We start from the raw sequence: 21,613 nt of genomic DNA on the forward strand, positions 1-21,613 counted from the left end.
TCTAGAGTCCATTTTGCCACAAGTCGTTTTCTATGCATTATGACATTGCTACGGGTTAGTTCTTGATTTTGCTGATTTCTATACCACCTCACTTCTAGGATAGCATGGTTTTGCTTCTTAACCTTTGCGGAATCAGGGAGTATTTCTGTAGCACTTTTCCCACAGGAGATTAAATAGGTGTGCTGGATTGGGTTGATTGTACAGAGATTGTAAAAGGACATCACTAGACGGACCAAAAAGCCTTTTCCGATTCTGGTTAAGAAAAATTGCTGGAGGTCTTCTAATTCAGAGTATGCAAGTGCTGGGTTAGCCCTACAATGTGACATGTACCTCAGACATGGAAACTTATATTTCCAGCAATGTCTGCTTGTGTCCCTGCTCTCTCCTTCCAAGGAGAGAAGTGGGTCTGACAGGGATTTCAGTAACAAAATTGTTACCATTTGTACGACTTACTATACAGTGGGAGCACCCTTACTCTGGCCCCTAAATGGTTCCATCTGAGATTCAGATCATCTCCAGATGTGGAAATGCAGCATGTGTTTCTATTTTGTCCTTGCAGGATCCTGTAATCCTAACTTACTCTGGAGTTCATTGTGTTCTCAGTTATTTCCAAAAATAGCACACACACAAAGGTTGATGGATTTAATCGCTGCCCTATTTGGAAAATATTGAGCGAGTGTAACTTTACAGAGCTGAAGACAAAGTGATTTGCCAGTCCCTTGCGTTCACCTACTTTTTCTTAAGTTGCTAACAAGGTGTCATTGGATCTATGTTTGCCTCTTATTTATCGAGGAGGAAGAGCATTTGGAATGAAGCCAGACTCCACTTACATCCTGTTTATTCTTTGTAGGAACAGGCCAGTTACAAAGGCCCCTGCAGTGAGATACTAACACATTTAATACCGTTTTAGTGAAGGCAATAACCTGTTTAATGTAAACGGTACTGTACTGCCTCCACTCAAAGAGCAGAGAGAGGAATTTGAGATGAAGCCATTAAGTATTTGTACTTCAGTATCTCACTAATTCCAGAATAACAAAGTTCATTTTGTGTTTTGGTTAGAGGGTGCCATCCTTTACTTTTCTGATGCTCATTAACACTGTATATTTCCAGTATTTTGGTGGTAATTTTGCTGTCAGTGAAATTTATAATGCATTTTTTAATCTGTCGATGTTGAATGAGTTAACAAATGCATTAAAGTAATACACAGGAGTTTCGTCCATGACAGAGTAATGCTTTTGTTACAAATATTGCTGACAGCGATTTCACTCTCCTTGTTCCAAAGTTAAGTAGTCACTGACTGCCACATTTTGTGGGCTGTAATACTAACATGGCAATGGGACTTTAGGCTAGTTGAACAGAGAGATGCACTTTAAACTGGTGCACACTCTACATACAGATCTTGCAAGTGCCTGTATTGCTTCTAGGTTACGAGGCCTGACGTCAGTAAATGGGTCGCCGCACAATTATTCTTTTACTAAGCATGGCACAATATACTCCAGATGTTCGCAATTTCCTTTCTCTTTCCCAACTTTTTCTTATGTTTGCTGGAGTTTCTTCACAAGCCACATGAACTGACATTTCCTTATGCAGTGAGAGCCTTGAAATTATGCTACTTATGTATGTGTACAAAATTCCTCTGTCTACTATGTTAACAGAAATGCTAATGGTTTATTTTAAATGTTTTAATATCTCTGTTAAGATGGTGGAGAAAAGAGTTTCATGCATGCGTTTTTATGCTAATGTTTGCACAGCATCATTTCTGGGCTGGTTATGTCCAGCTTTGGTTGACCAATTTCTCACTACTCTACATTCTACACACTCATGGCATGTCTTGCAATAACCTCGTCTTTCTGTCATGACTGTAAAAAGGAACAGGACTGAGAAAGGTTATTTTTTTTTAGACCTATCTGAAAGTTAGTTTCCAACACGTATGTTGCCATTTGTCCAGCACTGACCAGGGATGGGTACGGGCCTCGCACACATCGGTTTCCTCGGTCCGCCAGGGTCTTTTTCGACAGCATGCTGCACGTCGCACTGCACGTCATGCTGAACGTCGCGCTGAATGTTACGTGACACGTCACACTGCACCTCGTGCGGTACGTCACGCTGTAAGTCGCGCTGGACTTCGCGCTGGACTTCGCGCTGGACTTCGCGCTGGACTTCGCGCTGTATATCACGCTGCACACCTTCCTCCTCCTGATACTGGGAACTGCAGAAACAACAGATACACGGTCACTGGACATGCCAAGAAATGAATGAAAATTAGAGGTGCGAGAAGCAGCATCTGAGCTGACCTATAACGTGAGTTTCACTTTCTAAGACGAATTCTGCTTACACTATCCGTTCAAATCAAGCAATTTTTTTCCAAGGTTCCCCAAATTCTCTTGTCTCCTTTCCCGAAGGTGCTGGCTTTCCATCGCCCCACTATTGACACCCGTGCCTTCAGCTGTCTAGGCCCTTACTGGAATTCCCTCCCTAAACCTCTCCACCTCCCTACCTCTCCTCATTTGAGATGCTCCTTAAAAACTATTTGTTTGACCAAGCTATTGATCACCGGTCCTACTATCACCTTGTGTGGCTCAGTGTCAAATTTTTGTTTGATAACACTCCTGTGAAGTGCCTTGGGACGTTTTATTACATTAAAGGTGCTGTATAACTGCAAGTTGTTTTTGTTAGGATGGGGCAACATACAACAGATAACCTCAGATGTTTAATAACAGGAAAATTGAGAGTGGTTGTAATACCCTCAAATTTGCAGGTCAAGTTGATAAAGTTGTTAAATAAAAATATATGAAGTTGTGGGCTTTATAAATAGAGACATGGGGGGCGATCTTGCCAGCACTGGGGAGGCAGGACTGCCGGGAAAATGGCAGAATCTGGGGGCAGGCACCCATCCCGCCCCCAACCCGCCTCCGTGTCATCGTCCTGGGAGGTGGGTAGCTGACCCGCGCCGGGTCCCGGGTCCCGTCTCCTGAAAGCGGGAAGGGGATTACAGCCACTTAACTGCCCGTCAACAGGTAGTTAACAGGCAGGTAAGAAGATTATCCCCATTTTACCCACACAGGTGTGGGCTTCCCGAAGGCTGCGTACCCCACCAGGATGAGGCGAGCAGTGGGTCTGCGGGGGTCGGAGGGGTCCAAAAGTGCGCTGTGAGTTAAGTGATGGGTGCAAGTGTGGAGAGGTGAGCATGTGAGGTGAGTGGAAAGTGATAGAAAATGTTTACTTACCTCTGTTTCTTCCTGCAGGCTTCAGACGTTGGGGATGCGGGGAGTCTCACTTCGCACCAGCAGAGATGACAGATGGCTGCTGCATTCTCCAATGCAACAACCATCTAATTTCTGCTCACAAAAGAGGTTTGATTAGTCTTGAATACCAGAACTCATCAAGCAACAGAGAACGTCAGTGTTTGACAGCTTCACAGAGCTGTCAAATGATGACAATTCATCTGTCAAATTTTTTTTTGACATTCTCTGTAACCGGCTATCCCTTATTTGGCCTGCTAAGCCCACTGGGTGGGCTTAACAAGGTCAATCAAGGGAAAATAGCGTGGATTGGCCAGAAGTCGATGGAGGCGGGACTGAAACCCGACAAGTGGGAGTCCCGCCTCCAAAAGCTCCCCATTGGCAAAATCCAGCCCTTGGAGTACAAAAGCCAGGAAGTAATGCTAAACCTTTATAAATCACTGGTTAGGCCTCAGCTGGAGTTTTAGGTTCAGATCTGGGCACCACACTTTAGGAAGGATGTCAATGCCTCACAGAGGATGCAGAGCAGATTTACCAGAATGATACCAGGGATGAGGGACTTCAGTTATGTGGCGAGATTACAGTGGCTGGGAATATTCTCCTTAGAGCAGAGAAGGATAAGGAGAGATTTAATAGAGATGCTCTAAATTATGAGGGGTGTTGATAGAGTAAATAAGGAGAAACTGTTTCCAGTATCTGAAGGGTCAGTATCCAGAGGGTACAGATAGAAGATAATTGTCAAAAGAACTAGAGGGAAGCGGAGGAGAATTTTTTTTAATGCAATGAGTTTTTATGATCTGGAATGCACTGCCTGAAAGTAGATTCAATAGTATCGCTCAAAAGGGAATTGGATTTGTATTTGAAAATAAAAAATTGCAGGGCTATGGGGAAAGAGCAGGGGAATGGTACTGACTAGTAGCTCTTTCAAAGAGCTGGCACAGGCACGATGGGCTGAATGGCCTCCTTCTGTGCTGTATGATTTTACGATTTGATTAAATAAGCTCTCAAAATGCACTGGAAAGCTCATATGTGAGGGAATGGTCAATTGGGCATAATCCCAGGGGTCTGTGCACCCTGCACCTCAGCATGATCAGCACCTTTGGGGAAAATTTTCTCCCCTCTTCCTCCCCATCTGCTCTTCTACCAGTAATGAGTCTGGCTGGAGTACGGTTCCACGGATCTGAGGCGCCCTGCGGTGACTTGAGTAAGTGGCTCATCTTCAGGTGTAAGCCTAGACAATGAATGCTGGCAAGAAAAGCTTCTCTGTAAATGGTATAGCTTATAAAATATTCATTCAATGTCACGGACATTATGTATAAAAAGAGTCCCTGAATTGTCCAGGGTCACCTGTGAAGTAACTCATTTGAAGAAAAATAAAAGACTGTGGATATTGAAAATTGTAACAGAAAATGCTGGGAATACATGGCACGTCAGTCAACATCACACACCCCGAAAGGTCATAACTCATCTTTTCTCCACAGATGCTGACTGCCTTGCTGTGTATTTCTGGCATTTTCTGTTTAACTTGTCTAGAGATGCCATTCAGGATGAATAAAGGTAAATATTTATATGATGAAGATTAACGTGTGTGTTTTAGTGCCATTCTGCAGTTACGGCACCTTGCTATATCTATGCCATCTGCCTACAGCTCAAAAATGTTTAGGTTGTAAGTATGTGGTCGCTATTTGAAACAATACCACTTTATTACTGTGCCTTTATGACCAGGAATTCCCCATCATCCCCCCACCCCACCTCTCGGTCAGTTTCTATTAAAGGATCAGTTTGTTGTTGTTTCGTGTGATGGGAAAAGTTTACAATAGGATGTCTAGTTTGGCTGTCCATTCGATGGCCTCCTGAGATGCCGAGTGGAGAAATGAGGAGCCTCCCGCAACAGATCTCAGTGGGCAGGCTGATGTGATGTGTTCCATGGTCTGGGACTCATGGCCACAGTCGCACTTCGGGTCATCCCTCATCTTCCACTTGTGGAGCGGGCGGCAGCATCCTCCACGCCCTGTGTGGATTGGGTTGAGCGCCGTCCACTGTCTTTGAGGGAGGTCGAAGCCAGGGACCTCTGCTGTTGGGTCAGTGATGAGGTGTTAGTTCTTTATGTTGCATGTGTCCCACGAATAAGGTAAGGATAAGGTAAGCGGAAACATCCGCTTTCTACCATTTTTCACTTAGTAAAGAACATGGGATCTTATTAGACTTCAAAAATAAGATTGAAAGCACCCTCAGATTAATGACAGTTATATAGTACTTTGTGTATCAATATGAAGAGGGGAAAGGAATTTCGGACTTCCATGGAGAAATTGGAAAAGAAAGTAACACCATACAGAATTAGCTATTCAAATTGGGAAACAATGCTTACATATACTCCTTAGTGTAGGTTAAACTGGCCTATAGGATGCTTTGGGGTACTGTTGTGCAAAACAACATGAGTAACAACCAGCAACACTTTAATCAACTCATTTACAAAGCAGCTTGTATTCAATCCTGCTCGAGTGCAATATTTTTTAGTCACATTGACAATGCATAAAAGGAAGCCGATTTGTAATTCTCACTTTGTTACTGTGGGGACACTTTGCTCGGTGCTGTTTTTTGTAGGCTCTCATTTAATGCAAAGGATTGCAGGATTATTATGGACTAGGAAACCTATTTAGCACATCTTAAGTCCTCCATCCAGAAAGACCTTACATCACCCCGCCCCCCAAATCTTAAATTATCGCCAAAGTTTTCTCCTCCACCACTCTATCCAGGAGTTCATTCCATGCATTGTCTGCTCTTCCTATAAAAATCTTCAGTTCTAAAATTTCCTGATACTAGTTTGTACTTTGTCCTGCTTTTGCAATTTAATTTAAATTAGTATTTGGGTTATACTTTTCCATTCACTTAGCTATCTTACGTACCTGAATAACATCACAAATGAGGGACTTCAGTTATGTGGAGAAGCTGGGATTGTTCTCCTTAGAACAGAGCAGGTTAAGAGGAGATTTAATAGAGGTCTTCAAAATCATGAAGGGTTTTGGTGGAGTAAATAAGGAGATGCTGTTTCCACTGGCAGGAGGATCAGTAACCAGAAGACACAGATTTAAAATAATTGGCAAAAGAACCACAGGGCAGATGAGGAGAATGTTTTTTCATGCAGCTGCTTGTTATGATCTGGAACGCACTGCCTGAAAGGGCAGTGGAAGCAGATTCAATAGTAACTTGCAAAAGGGAATTTGATAAATATTTGAAAAGGAAAAATATGCAGGGCTACGAGAGGAAAGTGCAGGGGAGTGAGATAGCTCTCTCAAGGGGCCAGCATAGGCATTATGGACCAAATGGCCCTCTTCTGTGCTGTATGATTCTATCCCCTCTCAGATTCCTGCATGCCAGGTTGATAAGCCCATTTTTCCCCAGCCTTTTCTTGCACCTTCAACCCCCGACACTAGTGATCACCCCTGTGGCAGTTGGGTTTATTGATGTCTGCGCTCTCACCGAGATGCGAATGCTTACATAGTTGGTGGTTTGATGTCTTATGTTGTGTCTTGGATCTCATGTGCAGTATTAATTTGCATTTGGCACATTTCCCTGTGCTGCAGTCTCACATTTGGCATGTGGTGTTTGCTACACATTCTCAGGTTTATGACTTGCTTCCTGTAACAGGTTCTTTGTGTGCGGGGAGATCTTCTCTCCCATTTTCTCAGTTTATTATTTTTTTCTCACATGTTATGTGAATTCCTTCAGATGCGAGGTACATCTTCTGAGCTCTATGTTGCAATTTTTTTTTTTAAAAACAGTGGCCGGATATTCCGATCCCTACGGGTGTGTACGCGCTGTGTACACACCGGTAGCGGCAGCGGAAATGCCGGTTTCTGGCATGCCAAGTGCATGCACTGAAAACCCGCATTTCCGATCTGTCAAGCATGCTCTTGACAGATCGGACACCCGCCCTGGAGAAGGGCCTCTGTGGGCGGATAGTTCCGCTTTCTGGAGAACCTCCGCCCACAGAAAAGCCTTAGAAATCTTACGCCTGATAAAAGCAGGCGTAAGGTTTGCTTTTACCAGCATAAGAGTTGAAAAAAGTAAAACAAAAATGTTTTCACTCATTTATCATTTAAAAATACTTTAAAAAAGGTACGTTTATTTTTAGCCCTGCAAATTAAATTTTTGTTTAAAATATATAATTTATTGTAATTTCAATTTTAAAAATGTGATAAAAAAAAATTATTTAATGTTTTACAGTGTTTTTGGGAGTGATCTCCATTCATATATTTGACAGGTCTATCTGCCAAGTGTATGAAGGGAGATTCCCTTCTTTGATTGGCTCCCCATGGCCCATATGATCCCAGGGATGCTTGCAAACCACCTGCACCCGTGGGATACGTGGGTCCTGCGCATTTCGAGTTGGAGAGGCCCAGGAGCGGAGGTGTCCGGATCTCGGGAGCCCTCAGGTAAGTCTGTAGATTTTTTCCAGATCGGAGGCCTCCACACGCAGGAAGCCTCTGATCGGAAAATACCCTCTTTGTACCCTCTCCAAAATATTCCTCTTCCCTGGTACATCACTTCATGTGGAAACCTAGACAGCAAGTGTCAACAGACTATTTGGCTATGGGATGCATCAACACCAAGCCCAGTGCTGTTCTCACATGACACCCACACACACACACTTCCCAGCAGGAGCTGCTGGATAGCAATCACAAGTGGGATTCCTTTCTTCTCTCTAGCTTAGGGCTGCTAAGACCTATTGTAGTATCCCTGCTGCTACCCTAGCTGTGATCAACCCACTTTGCACAAGTGGGGAATCAGCCCCTGGTCCTTCAAGACTGAATACTTCAATGGCTGAATACCACGTTGCACGCTGCTTTTACACATGACACCACTGGGTGGGAGGTGGGAGAGAGCGAGTTGTTGATGTTTTAAGATAGCAGCCAGATGTCCTGAAGAAAACACCAGGGTTTACAAAAACATTGAAGACAAGATCATGCGGAATGTTTGATGTGGTCCGTTTGCCAATGAGAATGTCCGAACAATATCCACAAACATGAAGATTGGACGGAATGTACACAAAGCAGATGCCAGAGAATCAAAAAGAAAGATTAACAAGTACCTGTTTAGTTCAGCTCTATGAGTCTGTGAGAAACGCCAGTCAGTATTCGGTTGTTTCACCTACGAAAAAATGAAGACACCGGTTAAAATGAATAATATTTTACTTCAGCTTTAAATGTCATCTCTATCGCTTTGACCCCATTAAGAGAGCTTCTCTAAAAGAGAGGATTGTTCTTTCTGTTCAAAGCACTTAACAAATGCTTATATGAAAATAAATTCTGCAAATACACCTTCTTAAAAAATACATAGAAATATATAGAGGTTACAACACAGAAACAGGCCACTTGACCCAACCAGCAGTGTTTACCTTCTATGTGAGAAAATAGTCTTAATCACATTTACCCACCCTGTTCCCATATCACTACTACCCTTTTTCCATTATTCGCCTATCCAATCTGATCTTGAATGTTGACATCGTTTCTGCCTCAACCACTAACCCTGGCAGTGGATTCCACCACCTCTCAACTCACTGTGTAGATAAGTTTCTCTAACTCTCTGTTCTAAATCTCTATCATTAAATCTTCTATCCAAAGCCCTTCATTCTTGACCCCTCAACATCTTCTATCTACCCTGTCACATTCTTTCATAGTTCTAAATACTTCTGTCATATTGCCCCATAATCTGCATTGTTCCAACAAAAGCCCTTATTTTTCAAGTCTTTCTTTATATTTCCTCTTAGCAGGCAGAATCCGAGTCACCGGTGTTTTACCCTTTCGAAAGCCTCACTATCCTGCGGACAGTGTGGAGCCCGATACTGCACACAGTACTCTAACTGAGGACGTATTAAGTTATTATATAGGCTCATCATTACCTCTTGGCTTTTATATTTTATACCTCAAAGAATTCATATTTTTTGTGAACTAGGAAGTTTTGATTTTGCAGATGGTTTCTACTTAATGGAGTAGAGATAATTATTTTTGGAACAACGTCTCTATCAAAAATATCATAATTGGAATGTCCACTAGCAAACTGAGTTTCACAACCCCCTGAGATATCTGCGCTCCTCTAATTCTGCCCTTTTGAGCATCCCTGATTATAATCGCTCAACCTTTGGTGGCCGTGCCTTCTGTTGCCAAGGCCCTAAGCTCTGGAATTCCCTGCCTAAACCTTTCCGCCTCTCTACCTCTCTCCCCTCCTTTAAGACGCTCCTTAAAACCTACCTCTTTGACCTACCTTTTGGTCACCTGCCCCAATTTATCCTTATGTGGCTCGGCATCAAACTTTTTGTCTTAAAATACTCCTGTGCAGCGCCTTGGGACGTTTTACTATGTTAAAGGTGCTATCTAAATACAAGTTGTTGTTGTTGTATTTATGGTTACAGCCAGTTCCTCTGTGGAATGGCTTTTCAATTTTGAGAAGGAGATAAAATTAAGTAGGGCAGTTTACACATCCCAGTGTCTAGATTTAGATCACCATTGGTAGTGGCTGTGAGACAGCTGTGTGTGAGATACAATAAGCTAAAGCTTCTATTATTCCCTAATGGCAGAGGATGATAATTAATAATGTAGTTGAGTTGTTTTATAGCAGACACTCTTTCAAACAAATCACTAATTATGCTGCCTAAGAAAACAAAACAGCCCAAATTTAAGTGGAGTTATTAAGGACAATGTAATGTTGACAGTGGCCTGCAGTATTTAAATAGGCTGTTGACACTGTTATTGAGACAGAAGATGCATTTTCTTCATTTACACTAAGTATCATCAGAAGCACTTAAAATAACAACAAAATAGGAAATCAGTTCTGTAAAAGTGCTTGATCATTGCTAGAGCAAAGGGTTGAGGAATTGTCTATCAGCCAGAAATATCCCAGTTGATGGGAAGCTGCAGAGCTCTGATTAAAAATAAGCAGCTTCCAGCATTAGGTGGGAAGAGATCAATGATTGGTTGACGTTATCACACCACAATGTACCAGACGTTCCCTCTCTCAACTGTGCGCTTTGAAAGTCAAACTACAGAAGGTCATTCTCACATTATAGTCTGAGATCTGTAGTTCGGGCGCTGGCTGCCGCAGTGTGATCCACTCTCTGTCCATCTTTAGTGTCACAGCAAGGGTGCTGTGTATATGCATCCTCATGGCGCATTGACACCCCACACTTTTAATGTAGGTGTGAAGCCAAAACACTTTGCCCCGATGCTAAACCTTTGACTGTAAATCAGGTTTGAATGCCTGATTTGACTGCGACTTGAAACAGAGTGAGAATCCTTCCACAGACTCTCACTCTGCTTCAATACAGTGTCAGATGAGGCACAGACACAGGATTTAGACAGCATTGACATTGGCCCAGAAATTCGGGTCTCCACGGGTGAGTACGCACTGGGTACTCACCCGTAGGCCCAATGGAAGTGCCGGTTTCGTGCATGCACTGCGCATGCGTGGGAAACCAGAACTTCCATTCCCTTGAAAGAAGGGGTTCAGAGGTGGAACGCGTGCGCTGGAGAGGCAGCGCGTGTGCATCAAACTTACGGTTTTTTTCCAGGTTTTTCCGGGAGGGTAAGTCTCCAGGCGTTACACATATAAAAAGCAGGTGCAAGGCCTGCTTTTAACAAGGTAAGTGGTGTATTAATTAAAATTAAAACATTTTTTCCACAGGTTTAGTATTTTTAAATACTTTAAAGAAAGGTAAGTTTATTTTTAGCCCCATTAGAAAATGTGATTAATTTTTTCAAAAATTTAAATTATTGTTTAAAATAGTTATTTTATATAATTTATAGTTATTTTAAAAATGTGATGTTTAAAAAAAAAATTATTTGAAGTTTTAGTGATGTTTTTGGGCTTATAGTATTTATGGTTTTGACAGCTCTTCCAGTCAATTTTATGAATGGGCATTTCCCTGCTACCATTGGCTCTCCATGGCCCACGTGATCCCAGGGGACGCATTGAACTAACTGCGCCCCTGGGATACGCAAGCACTGCGCGCCGGCAGTTGGAGCAGGCTCAAGATTGGAATCCCATGCGGGCCCACAGCTCAATGGCCGGTGCGCTAGGTAAGTGCAGGTCGGGGGCTTGCATCCGCGGGAAGACTCCGACCCGAATTTCTGGGCCATTATATCTGTAGCAGCAGTGCAAAAAAATTGCTGCACGATAGTGCTACAGCTGTAGTATAGAAGCACACTGTGACTCTCTCTGGGAAGGGCTGCAACATTCCTGCCTAAACTCAATTAAGGCAACTTCACGCCAGAGTTATTCTACATGTTTTACACTAATGCAAAAAAAGGAAAAATATGTAGTATAACTGCTCTATAAAATACAAAGATGACACTGTTTAGGGAACTAACTGTACCCAATATATCATGTCAAAGAAACAAATCTCAGCACTACTCGAACAATATGAAATAAAAGCACATCCTAAATATGCTAAAACTATTCTCACAATGTGTTCAGTTTAAACATTTCTGCGAAAAAAGTTACATTTGTGATTTTCTGGTGTACTTTGGACCCTCTAAACACACCTGTTGCTTAGGAACAGCTTTGTGCAGCATGTTACCTGAACTTTTTTTTAATCACTAACCCTAATTCTAATGATTTAGCTAATCTATCATTCAATTACTCTGTGCAATTACTTTCTGCAGGATTGAGAACCCATTCCTTTATAGATTCAGTTTACAGGCAAAACGTTTTTTTAAATACTACATCATTATGCAGATAAGTCATAAATGTTATAAGAGCAAAGAGGATGCAATTAAAAAAAAATATTGTGAAAGAATGACACAGCATTAGATTAAATGGTATGAAATTGAATATTTAATCTAATGCAGAAAGCTCCTCAAATCTCTAAAGATATCTTTTCTTACTTACTGTTTCCCTTATTGATCCTACACAGTTTGCATTATTCGGAAATGGTTTGGGCTTTGGATTTATACACATTATATATAGTGCAATTGAGCTGTGAATTAACCCAATGCACAGTTAGAATGTGTAGTCCAGCCAGGAAGACCCAAGTTATTACTGCGGGAATGATGCATACTCTGCACACCACAGAAAATTCCCTGCTTTCTGCAGCTACTGTTTGGGTAGAGTTAGTGGCACGGTCTGTATTCTCATATTATTAAAAAGACACAACATTAATTGTATCAACAGATTGCCTGAGCACTTTTTAAACTGGCTTCTGGCTGGACCGGTGTTATACCCTGCTTAGTGAGGGGCAGCACGGTGGCATAGTGGTTAGCACTGTCGCCTCACAGCGCCAGGGACCCGGGTTCGAATCCGGCCTCGGGTGACTGTCTGTGTGGAGTTTTCACATTCTCCCCGTGTTTGCGTGGGTTTCCTCCGGGTGCTCCGGTTTCCTCCCACAGTCCAAAGATGTGCGGGTTAGGTTGATTGGCTATGATAAATTGACCCTTAGTGTTAGGGGGATTAAATACGTGGGGTTACGGGGATAGGGTGGGATATGTGTTGGTGTAGGGGTTACAGGGATCGGGTGGGATATGTGTTGGTGCAGGCTCGATGGGCCGAAATGGCCTCTATCTGCACTGTGGGGTTTCTGTGATTCTGTGATTTCTGTGACTCAAAAGTAGCGCGGGACAGCCTCCCCTTATTTAGTGCATTTAAGAGTCAGATCCAGACCTGTCTCGTAAATTATATTGCCTCTTTGCCTTGATGCTAAACTGGCTGTTTCACTGCAGATTAAAGTATGTGTTGTAAGTGCCTCTCCAGGGGGTAGCCTCACATCATTTTAGCTTCATATCAGTTGCAATATGACTGCTAATATGGCCTGGAAAGTAATCAAACTTAACATTTCATGATTTAATCTTAACACTTGGCCAATTGGACAGCTGTCTCCTAACATTAAAATTTAACCAGAATTCAGATGCCAGTGAGTGGATGTCTGCAAGCACCATATGCAGAGCTCCATTTTCCCTCAACCAAAAAGCAATGCGGAATTGAACATATAACTTGGGTCTTCTGGATTCTTAGCATAGTTAATGGTCTTGGACAGGTACCTGTAGTATAGGAACATCCTTTCTCTAACCAGAACAACAGACTTCCAATATATCTATATCAGTTACAACCTGTACAATTCTAGGGATTATGACATGACATTCATTATAATAGAGACAAAAAAAGCAATCTTCTGAGTGAGGGAAATCAGCCTATAAGTTACTGTGGGGCACAGTTGATAAAAATCTCAGCCTTCAAAAAATAATAAATCTCCTAATACAGACCAAACGTTGATGTGCAATTTAAATTTATGACTATAATGGTTGAGGTCAGTGGCTAAAGAATTAAATGTCTGTTTAATTTATATCACTTTTGACATTTTAATGTTATTCACCCACTTTATTAAATATATTCAATAAAGAGCTGAGTTGAACTAAATTAAATTAGATATGTAACTTAATTTTTCAATGTATAGCAAAATAGAACAAAAGACAAAAAAAGCAACTAAGGACAATCTACCAAGGGCAACTCCATCCAAGACATCTATCTGAATGCATTAAATGGAATAAGGTAAGAGGGGTAGCCTGGAACTCATCGTAGAATTGAGAAGTTGCTCTCTTGCACACACATCTCAAACCACAATCAGACCTGAGATGTATCAGGGCCTTGCAACACACATCAGCCTATGTGTTTATATTACTGCTAATGGTGAGATTCCAGCATCCTGGGCTTCAGTTTGGATCTGAATACAGTTGAATTTTTCATAATCAAAAGAAGGAAGCGGGTAGGTGTTCCCATCGTATGAGTTGGCCAAGAGACAGGAATATGTAAAGGTGCCTCCACTGTGTAGCTCTACAGAGTGGAGCAGTAGAACATATATTCTGCTAGAAACGTCATGGAGAATATAAATGCTGACATTATTCTCCAGCATATAGATTATTAATAAAAAAACACTTAAAATGTAGTATGTTGCCATTCGCACCTGAAATCTGCAACAGGCTGGTTAAATAAGTAGAGCAAACAATCCATTCTATTTCTTGTACACTCGCCTCTGAGTCAGAAGGTTATGGGTTCATAGTCCTATTCCAGGGACTTGCGCATATAAAGCTAGGCTGACACTCCAGTGCAGTGCTGAGGGAGTGCTGCACTGTCGGAATGTGCCGTCTTTCAGATGAGATGTTAAACTGAAGCCCCGTCTGCTCTCTCAAGTGGATGCAAAAGATCCCATGGCACTATTTCGAAGAAGAGCAGGGGAGTTATCCCCGGTGTCCTGGTCAATATTTAACCCTCAACCAACATAACAAAAACAGATTATCAGGTCATTTTCACATTGCTGTCTGTGGGAGCTTGCTGTGCACAAATTGGCTGCCACGTCTCCCACATTACAACAGTGACTCCACTTCAAAAGTACTTCATTGGCTGTAAAGTGCTTTAAGACGTCCGGTGGTCCGGAAAGACGCTATATAAATGCAAGTCTTTTTTCTTTTTGATACTGAGAAGGATATTCTACTGTGAAGGTTTCACAGCCCAAAATCCATTTGGCAGCCGGTATGTAAAAGACCAGTTCAATTCCAAGAGGAGTTTTATGGTGATTAAATTGCCAGGTTCACCAGGATCTCAGTCCATTGTTTTTACAGTTGGGTCGCTGGTCAGATGTAGTCGAGCAGAAAATGTCAGCAGTCTCAGAGGTACTTCATCTTCTGGAAGACTAGGATAATTTATCACTTACATCCAAGTCGCCTTCTTCAGTTGAATGTATTCTCATTGAATGTCAAGCTTGGTTTCTAGAATAAATACAGAGTTCGTGCTGCTGAAGGGGTTTCTATCCTTTTATTCACAAACAGAACTCTAGCCTCCAAACTGGTCGCCAAGTAGGACTTCTTGGTGCCAGAGGTGACCAGGCTACCCTGAGCGGCCAATTTTCTAACATGTGGAACCGGACTGTTCATAACAATTCGAAACAAAGTATTCTGACTTAGTCCTTCTGAAACTTCAGATATATTTACAATAAATGTCATCCCAAGATAGGGACAAAGAGAACCCCATATTCCTCCAACTTTATTTAGGACATTCTTCAGCCAATACAATAAGACTGATGAATATCATAACCTGTGAGGAGTTGGTTAAAAATAGCGTATGCTTTGACGTCCAAATGCCCATCATTCCATAAATTTGTAGGAGAATTATAATCTGCGCAAAAACGCATTCTAACCGCGGTTTATACATGCCGCAGTTCCACGATTCCCTTCAATCCAACTCTTGCCTATTGTTGCTTATTGTCCTGCAGTTTTTATTTCAGCAAAGTCTATTATAAACATATTTAATTACACTTCAAATCCATCCATTGACGTCTATCCGATTAAACTTGGTTATATTACGATTATGTATTGGCTGTCTAATCCAGTTTTCTCGAAAAGAAACAAATATCCTTGGCTTGATTTGTTACTTGAGCAACCTTACTCGCTCAACCAATGAAAACTTTTAAATTAAAATAAACTCCAAAAACTTTTTTGTAAATGCAAGTGTTTGACATTATTTGGTAGTCTTGGGTAGGGCTAAGAAGCTAAGTTCCAATGTTCCTCCAGTGCTTTTAAAATATTTTATACGATTAAGATACGATACAAAACAATCTGCACATAGAATCACAGAAATTTACGACAGAGAAGGAGGTCATTCAGGCCCATTGTATCTGTGCCAGCCGAAAAAGTGCTATCCAGCTTAATCCCACTTTCTAGCTCTTGGTCTTAACCTTTAAGCACTTCAAGTGCATATCCAAGTACTTTTTAAATGCGATGAGGGTCTCTGCCTCTACCACCCTTTCAGGCAGTGCGTTCCAGACCCCCACCACCCTGTGGGTGAAAAAAACCTCGCCTCAACTCCCCTTTAATCCTTCTACCAATTACTTTAAATCTATGCCCCCTGGTTATTGACCTCTCTGCTTAGGGAGATCAATTCTGTTTACGTTTTTGCCAAATTAAAGATTACAAAGTAACTTGCACTTGGGGAACAGCCAGAATCGAAGCGAGGGAAACTTTCCTTGAGGGCATGTATTTTAACACTGCTATACACAGAAGACCAATATATAGATATTCTGTCACTTAATTGTTGACATTGAGAGGATCAGAGGACATGCACAGATCAAATGACGGGGCTGGCGATTCACCATCTCACCTCATTGGATAAAATGGTCCTATTGTTTACAACATTTGAAGGCTGAAAATATCTTCTTGTCACATTAGTAATGTCATTTGGGACGCGGTTGCCCGTTGCGTTTGGACTTGGAATCAAATGTGTTGCCACTATTTTTATCCGACGTGGAACATACCTCGTAACAAAAGTTCTGAGACAGCGGATCACGGCCAAACACTTCAACATAATTCGGGGGGATCTGAAGGTTTACGCTGGCTTTTTGTATTCCGTGTTGATGTGATGATCCCAAGCAGCAACACGTGGCCAGAGAGCAGCTGCGGCGGTTAAAAACGTTCCTACTTCTGTGGACCTTAACAGCTAGGACAACCAAAATCACCAGGAAAATGGTGGAAATTGCTCCTAAAGCCATGACTAAGTAAAGGCTTACATCTGAAGGGAATCCGAGATCTTCAGACAGACTACTGACTGCAGAGAGAATTTCTGTATCACTGTCTGCAAATGTTAAGATGATATTAATTGTGGCCGTAAGTGGTGGGACCCCATTGTCTTTTACCAGGATAACCAAGCGTTGTTTCGTTGCGTCTTTGTCCACGACGCCACGGATTGTCCAGATCTCTCCCGTGTCTGGCGCAATAGTGAAGAGACCAGGGTTGGTAGCCTGGGCCAGTTGATAAGAAAGCCTTGCATTCGGGCCGGAATCAGCATCAACAGCTGACACCTTGGTCACCAGGTAACCCGGCTCTGCTGATCTAGACAATGTCTCCACTGCTGTCGAGTCAGACTCTGGTCTGGGGGACACGATGACCGGGGCGTTGTCATTCTGATCTAAGATGACCACATCCAACGACACATGACTGCTCATCGGTGGAACCCCAGCGTCCACTGCTAGGATCTGGATCTGAAACTTCTTCAGTTCCTCGTAGTCAAAAGAACGCTCAGCAGATATTATGCCACTGTCTGAATTTATAGAGACGTAATCAGATACAGGAACGTCGCCGGCACGAGTCTTTAGAACAGAATAGGACAGTCTAGAGTTCTGATTTAAATCTGCATCAAAAGCTGACACCGAGTAGATAGAACTACCAATGGCATTGTTCTCTGTCACATAGGCGGTGTATAAAGTCTGGGAGAAACGTGGGGGGCTGTCGTTTATATCTGAGATCTTTAGCTGAATGGTTTTGCTCGTGGTGAGCGCGGGTGAACCTGCATCGCTGCAGGTAATGGTGATGCCATATTGAGATACCATTTCTCGATCTATTAACTCTTTGGTGAGCAATCGATAGTAGTTCTTAAATGTTGAATCTAGTTTGAAAGGAAGGTTATTTGGAATCTGGCAGTGGGTGTTTCCATTCTCTCCCACATCTGAATCGGTTACACTGATTAAGGCTATCACAGTCCCGGGCAGGACATCTTCAGGGACTGAACTGGACAAAGATGTCACTGCTACCTCCGGCGCATTATCATTCACATCCACGATTTCCACTAGTACATCGCAATACACAGGTACAGAAAGGGAACCCTTATCCACAGCTTGCACGCTAACCTCCAACTCTTTCGCTGTTTCAAAATCCAGCTGTTCTTTAACTCTAATCTCTCCCGTTTTGGGGTCCACACTGAACAGTTCCCGCACTTTAGCAGAAGCGTGGCGACCGAAAGAATAGACTATTTCTCCATTGGAACCTTCGTCCAGATCCGTGGCGTTCAGTTTGATCACTAAAGTTCCTATGGGCACATTTTCTAACAAACTGACACTGTAAAGCGACTGGCTAAACGTGGGCATGTTATCGTTGGCATCCAGTACACGGATGATAATCTGTGCAGTGCCCGACCTCTCGGGAATGCCCCCGTCAATGGCCGTCAGCAACAACTGCAGGGTGGGCTGCTGTTCTCTGTCGAGAGGCCTCTCCATGACCAGAACTGGGAGTTTACCGTCCTCGCTGCGAGACTGTACATCCAGCTCAAAATATTGGTTCGAAGCCAACTGGTAGGTTTGCAAGGAGTTGGTGCCGACATCCGGATCGTACGCGGACTCCAATGGGAAGCGCGCTCCCGGAGCCGCCATCTCGGATATTTCCAAGCGGAATTGTCTCTTTGGGAAGTGGGGAGCGTTGTCGTTTATATCCTGAATCTCCACCTCGACATGGTACACATTCAGAGGCTCGTCAATCACAGTCTCCAAAGTCAACCCGCAACCGAGGCTTGATCCACAGAGCAGTTCTCTGTCAATTTTCTCTTTTACAAGTAAAATCCCATTGTCTAAATTGACATCGAAGTGTTGTTTCCTGGGTCTGGGCACAATCCGAAAATTGCGAGCCGAGAGCTGCTTTACATCTAAACCCAAATCGGCGGCGATATTCCCAACAAAGGCGCCCAGTTGCAGCTCTTCAGGAATCGAATACCGAATCTGTCCAGAAACCAGATTCCAGGAGGAGAACAACAGTTGCCATTTTAACAAACAATATATTTCATAAAATCCCATTTCCAGCACAAAGCATTCGAACTGCTTCAGCACGTCACAGCGCTGCTCAATTATTCCTTGGAATAAAGTGATTATGTAATCATATTTAAAAAATCCAAAATAAAGAGCCACATTGTACCAGAAATACCTGTAGTTGTGATAAATCTCCGAGATTATTTCTGACTCTTCTCAATTCTTCTAAAATCACTAATAGTTGGGCATACAGACCCTGATATAATGCCACGGAGCTCGCTATCCAAGTCCACGCTGCAACTGATCAGATGTGATGGCAGATAGGAAGGGAAAAGGGCAGTCGGGATCTCCAGTCACCATTCAGCTTCTGATTGGTGAATGGAGCCACATTTGTCTTCAACCAATCACAATAGACATCATTTCTTAAAGCTGGCACGCTTGCGTCAGCCTCAGAAAATGAACATTTACGGCTGTGCAATCAAAATTTTAACCCTTATCATTATTTTAGAGATTTCATTCTCCCTGCTAAACTATTCTTATGAGCAGTCTCAAGAAGGAGAACTTAAGGACCACCTATCTATGTATTCCCTGTGCAACACACGCCTCGACGCATACTTCCTTAACTAGATACGGTGATGCTTTAGCCAGAACCCCTAATTGAGCTATTTCAACCCTATGCTAAATACATCAGATTCACTTGTCTTATTCTTGCATGTAGCTTTGATACTCTCTTTGACCTCTGAACCGTGAAGTCAATATTGGTGAAAGAAAAATAGAAACATAGAAGATAGGAGCAGGAGTAGGCCATTCGGCCCCTCGAGCCTGCTCCACCATTCAATGAGATCATGGCTGATCATCCAAACTCAGTACCCTGTCCCTGCCTTCTTTCCATATCCCTTGATCCCTTTAGCCTTAAGAAATATATCTAACTCCTTCTTGAATATATTTAATGAATTGTCCTCAACTGCCTTCTGTGGTAGAGAATTCCACAGGTTCACCACTCTCTGGGTGAAGAAATTCCTCCTCATCTCTGTCCTAAATGGCTTACCCCTTATCCTTAGACTGTGACCCCTGGTTCTGGACTCCCCCGCCATCGGGAACAGCCTTCCTGCATCTAGTCTGTCCAGTCCTGTTAGAATTTTATAAGTTTCAATGAGATCCCCTCTCATTCTTCTAAACTCCAGCGAGTATAAGCCCATTCGACCCAATCTCTCCTCATACGTCATTCCTGCCATCCCAGGTATCAGTCTGGAGTTAGCATTCCGTTAACAAATACAACATCAGGAAACACGACTGTTACAACTTATGCCCCATCAAATTTAAATTCAGTACAACATTATACGCAAGATCCACTTGGTGTAATGCTGATAAGGGGATAGTATTTGGCAGCTGTTGTCTAGTTACTCGGTTAAAGATGTAACCGATTTTTCATTTTATTTCTCTTACACCGTTATCAGTTTTCTGTGTTACACATTGTAACCACATTGTGCAATGTTTTCAATTGGGAGGAGCGTCCTTCAACGATTACAATGCCTTAATCGTAAATAATGTTGAACGCCCCCCAGGAGGTATCACTACAGAATACTTTGCTCGTGCCAAAGACACAAGGAAATAACAAAGGCACTGAGTTTGTGACTTTTAGGCACCACATTCAACTTCACATTACCACACAGAAATAGTCAGCCACGTGCTGGAATTCTCCATTGCATTTTAAGTCCAACCAAATCAAACTTGTGAGGTATCTATTTTTCCCTTTTTAAGGAGCACCTCACCTCACTATTTACAGTGTTTCTATAATTTGCAGAAGGCGACGTTTGTGGAATTTTTTCTTTCTCAATATATTCACCCCTGACGTGATATTTCAACGCAGATGAATTGCACATGTTGGGAGAGGCGGAGTCTCTCTTGGTCGAATCTAAAGTTGAATATGTCTCGTAGCGGAAACTTTGAGAAAGTGGGTCGCCTCCGAATACCTCCACGTAATTCGGAGGTATCTGAATGTTTCTGCTGGCTTTTTGAATCCCATTGAGCGAATTTCTTGATTTGCAACAGCAACAGGCGTCCAGAGCACAGCTGTAAACACCAACCCCATTTCTGCTTTTATGGACCTTCACAGCGAGGATAATCAAAACCATCAGAAAAATGAACGAAGTTACCCCTAAAGATATCACCAAGTAATAGCTCAAACCGGAAGCGAACCCGGAATCTTCAGTCACATCGCTGACATCAGAAAGCAGCTGTGAGTCTCCATCGACCACCGACAAACTGATAGTCAGGGAAGCTGAAAGCGGCGGTGTTCCGTTGTCTTTTACCACTATTGTCAACCTTTGCTTCCTCGCGTCTTTGTCCGCCATGCCACGGATTGTCCAGATTTCGCCTGTGTCCGGTGATATCGTGAACAGTCCAGGGTCAGTAGCCTGGAGAATCTGGTAAGAGAGACGAGCGTTCTGGCCAGAGTCGGCGTCGATGGCAGATACCTTGGTAACCAGGTAGCCTGGTTCTGCGAAGCGGGATATTGTCTCTGTTACTGTTGACCCATACTCAGGTTGTGGATGCACAATCACAGGGGCATTATCGTTCTGGTCAAGGATAACTACATCCAACGAAACGTTGCTGGTGAGTGGTGGGACTCCGGAGTCCTGCGCCTGAACCTGGATCTGAAAGCTTTTGAGTTCCTCGTAATCAAAAGTCCTCTGAGAAAATATGATTCCCTTCTCTGAATTAACAGACAGATAGTTGGTCACCGACTCGCCCTGGATCTGCTGCCTCGGAATGGAATAAGATAGTCGAGCGTTCTCGTTAAAATCGGTATCAGAAGCTG

At 42.8% G+C, this 21,613-nt stretch overlaps 1 protein-coding gene and 1 pseudogene across 1 annotated transcript in view; both read right to left on the reverse strand.

The window, feature by feature from the left end:
* Positions 1–21,613, reverse strand: part of LOC147114272 (uncharacterized) — a 180,293-nt gene that overhangs the window by 64,560 nt on the left and 94,120 nt on the right. The window contains exons 3-4 of the mRNA XM_085996101.1: positions 8,335–8,393; positions 1,956–2,209 (exon numbers count right to left, since the gene is read on the reverse strand). Coding sequence (XP_085852227.1) covers positions 1,956–2,209; positions 8,335–8,393 — 313 coding nt within the window. The remainder of the gene's footprint in view (positions 1–1,955; positions 2,210–8,334; positions 8,394–21,613) is intronic.
* Positions 8,394–20,555, reverse strand: LOC147114273 (protocadherin gamma-A1 pseudogene; annotated as a pseudogene).

Source organism: Somniosus microcephalus, chromosome 8 (genome assembly GCF_052327205.1).
Source record: "Somniosus microcephalus isolate GS21.2 chromosome 8, FLI_Smic_1.0, whole genome shotgun sequence".
Lineage (NCBI taxonomy): Eukaryota > Metazoa > Chordata > Chondrichthyes > Squaliformes > Somniosidae > Somniosus > Somniosus microcephalus.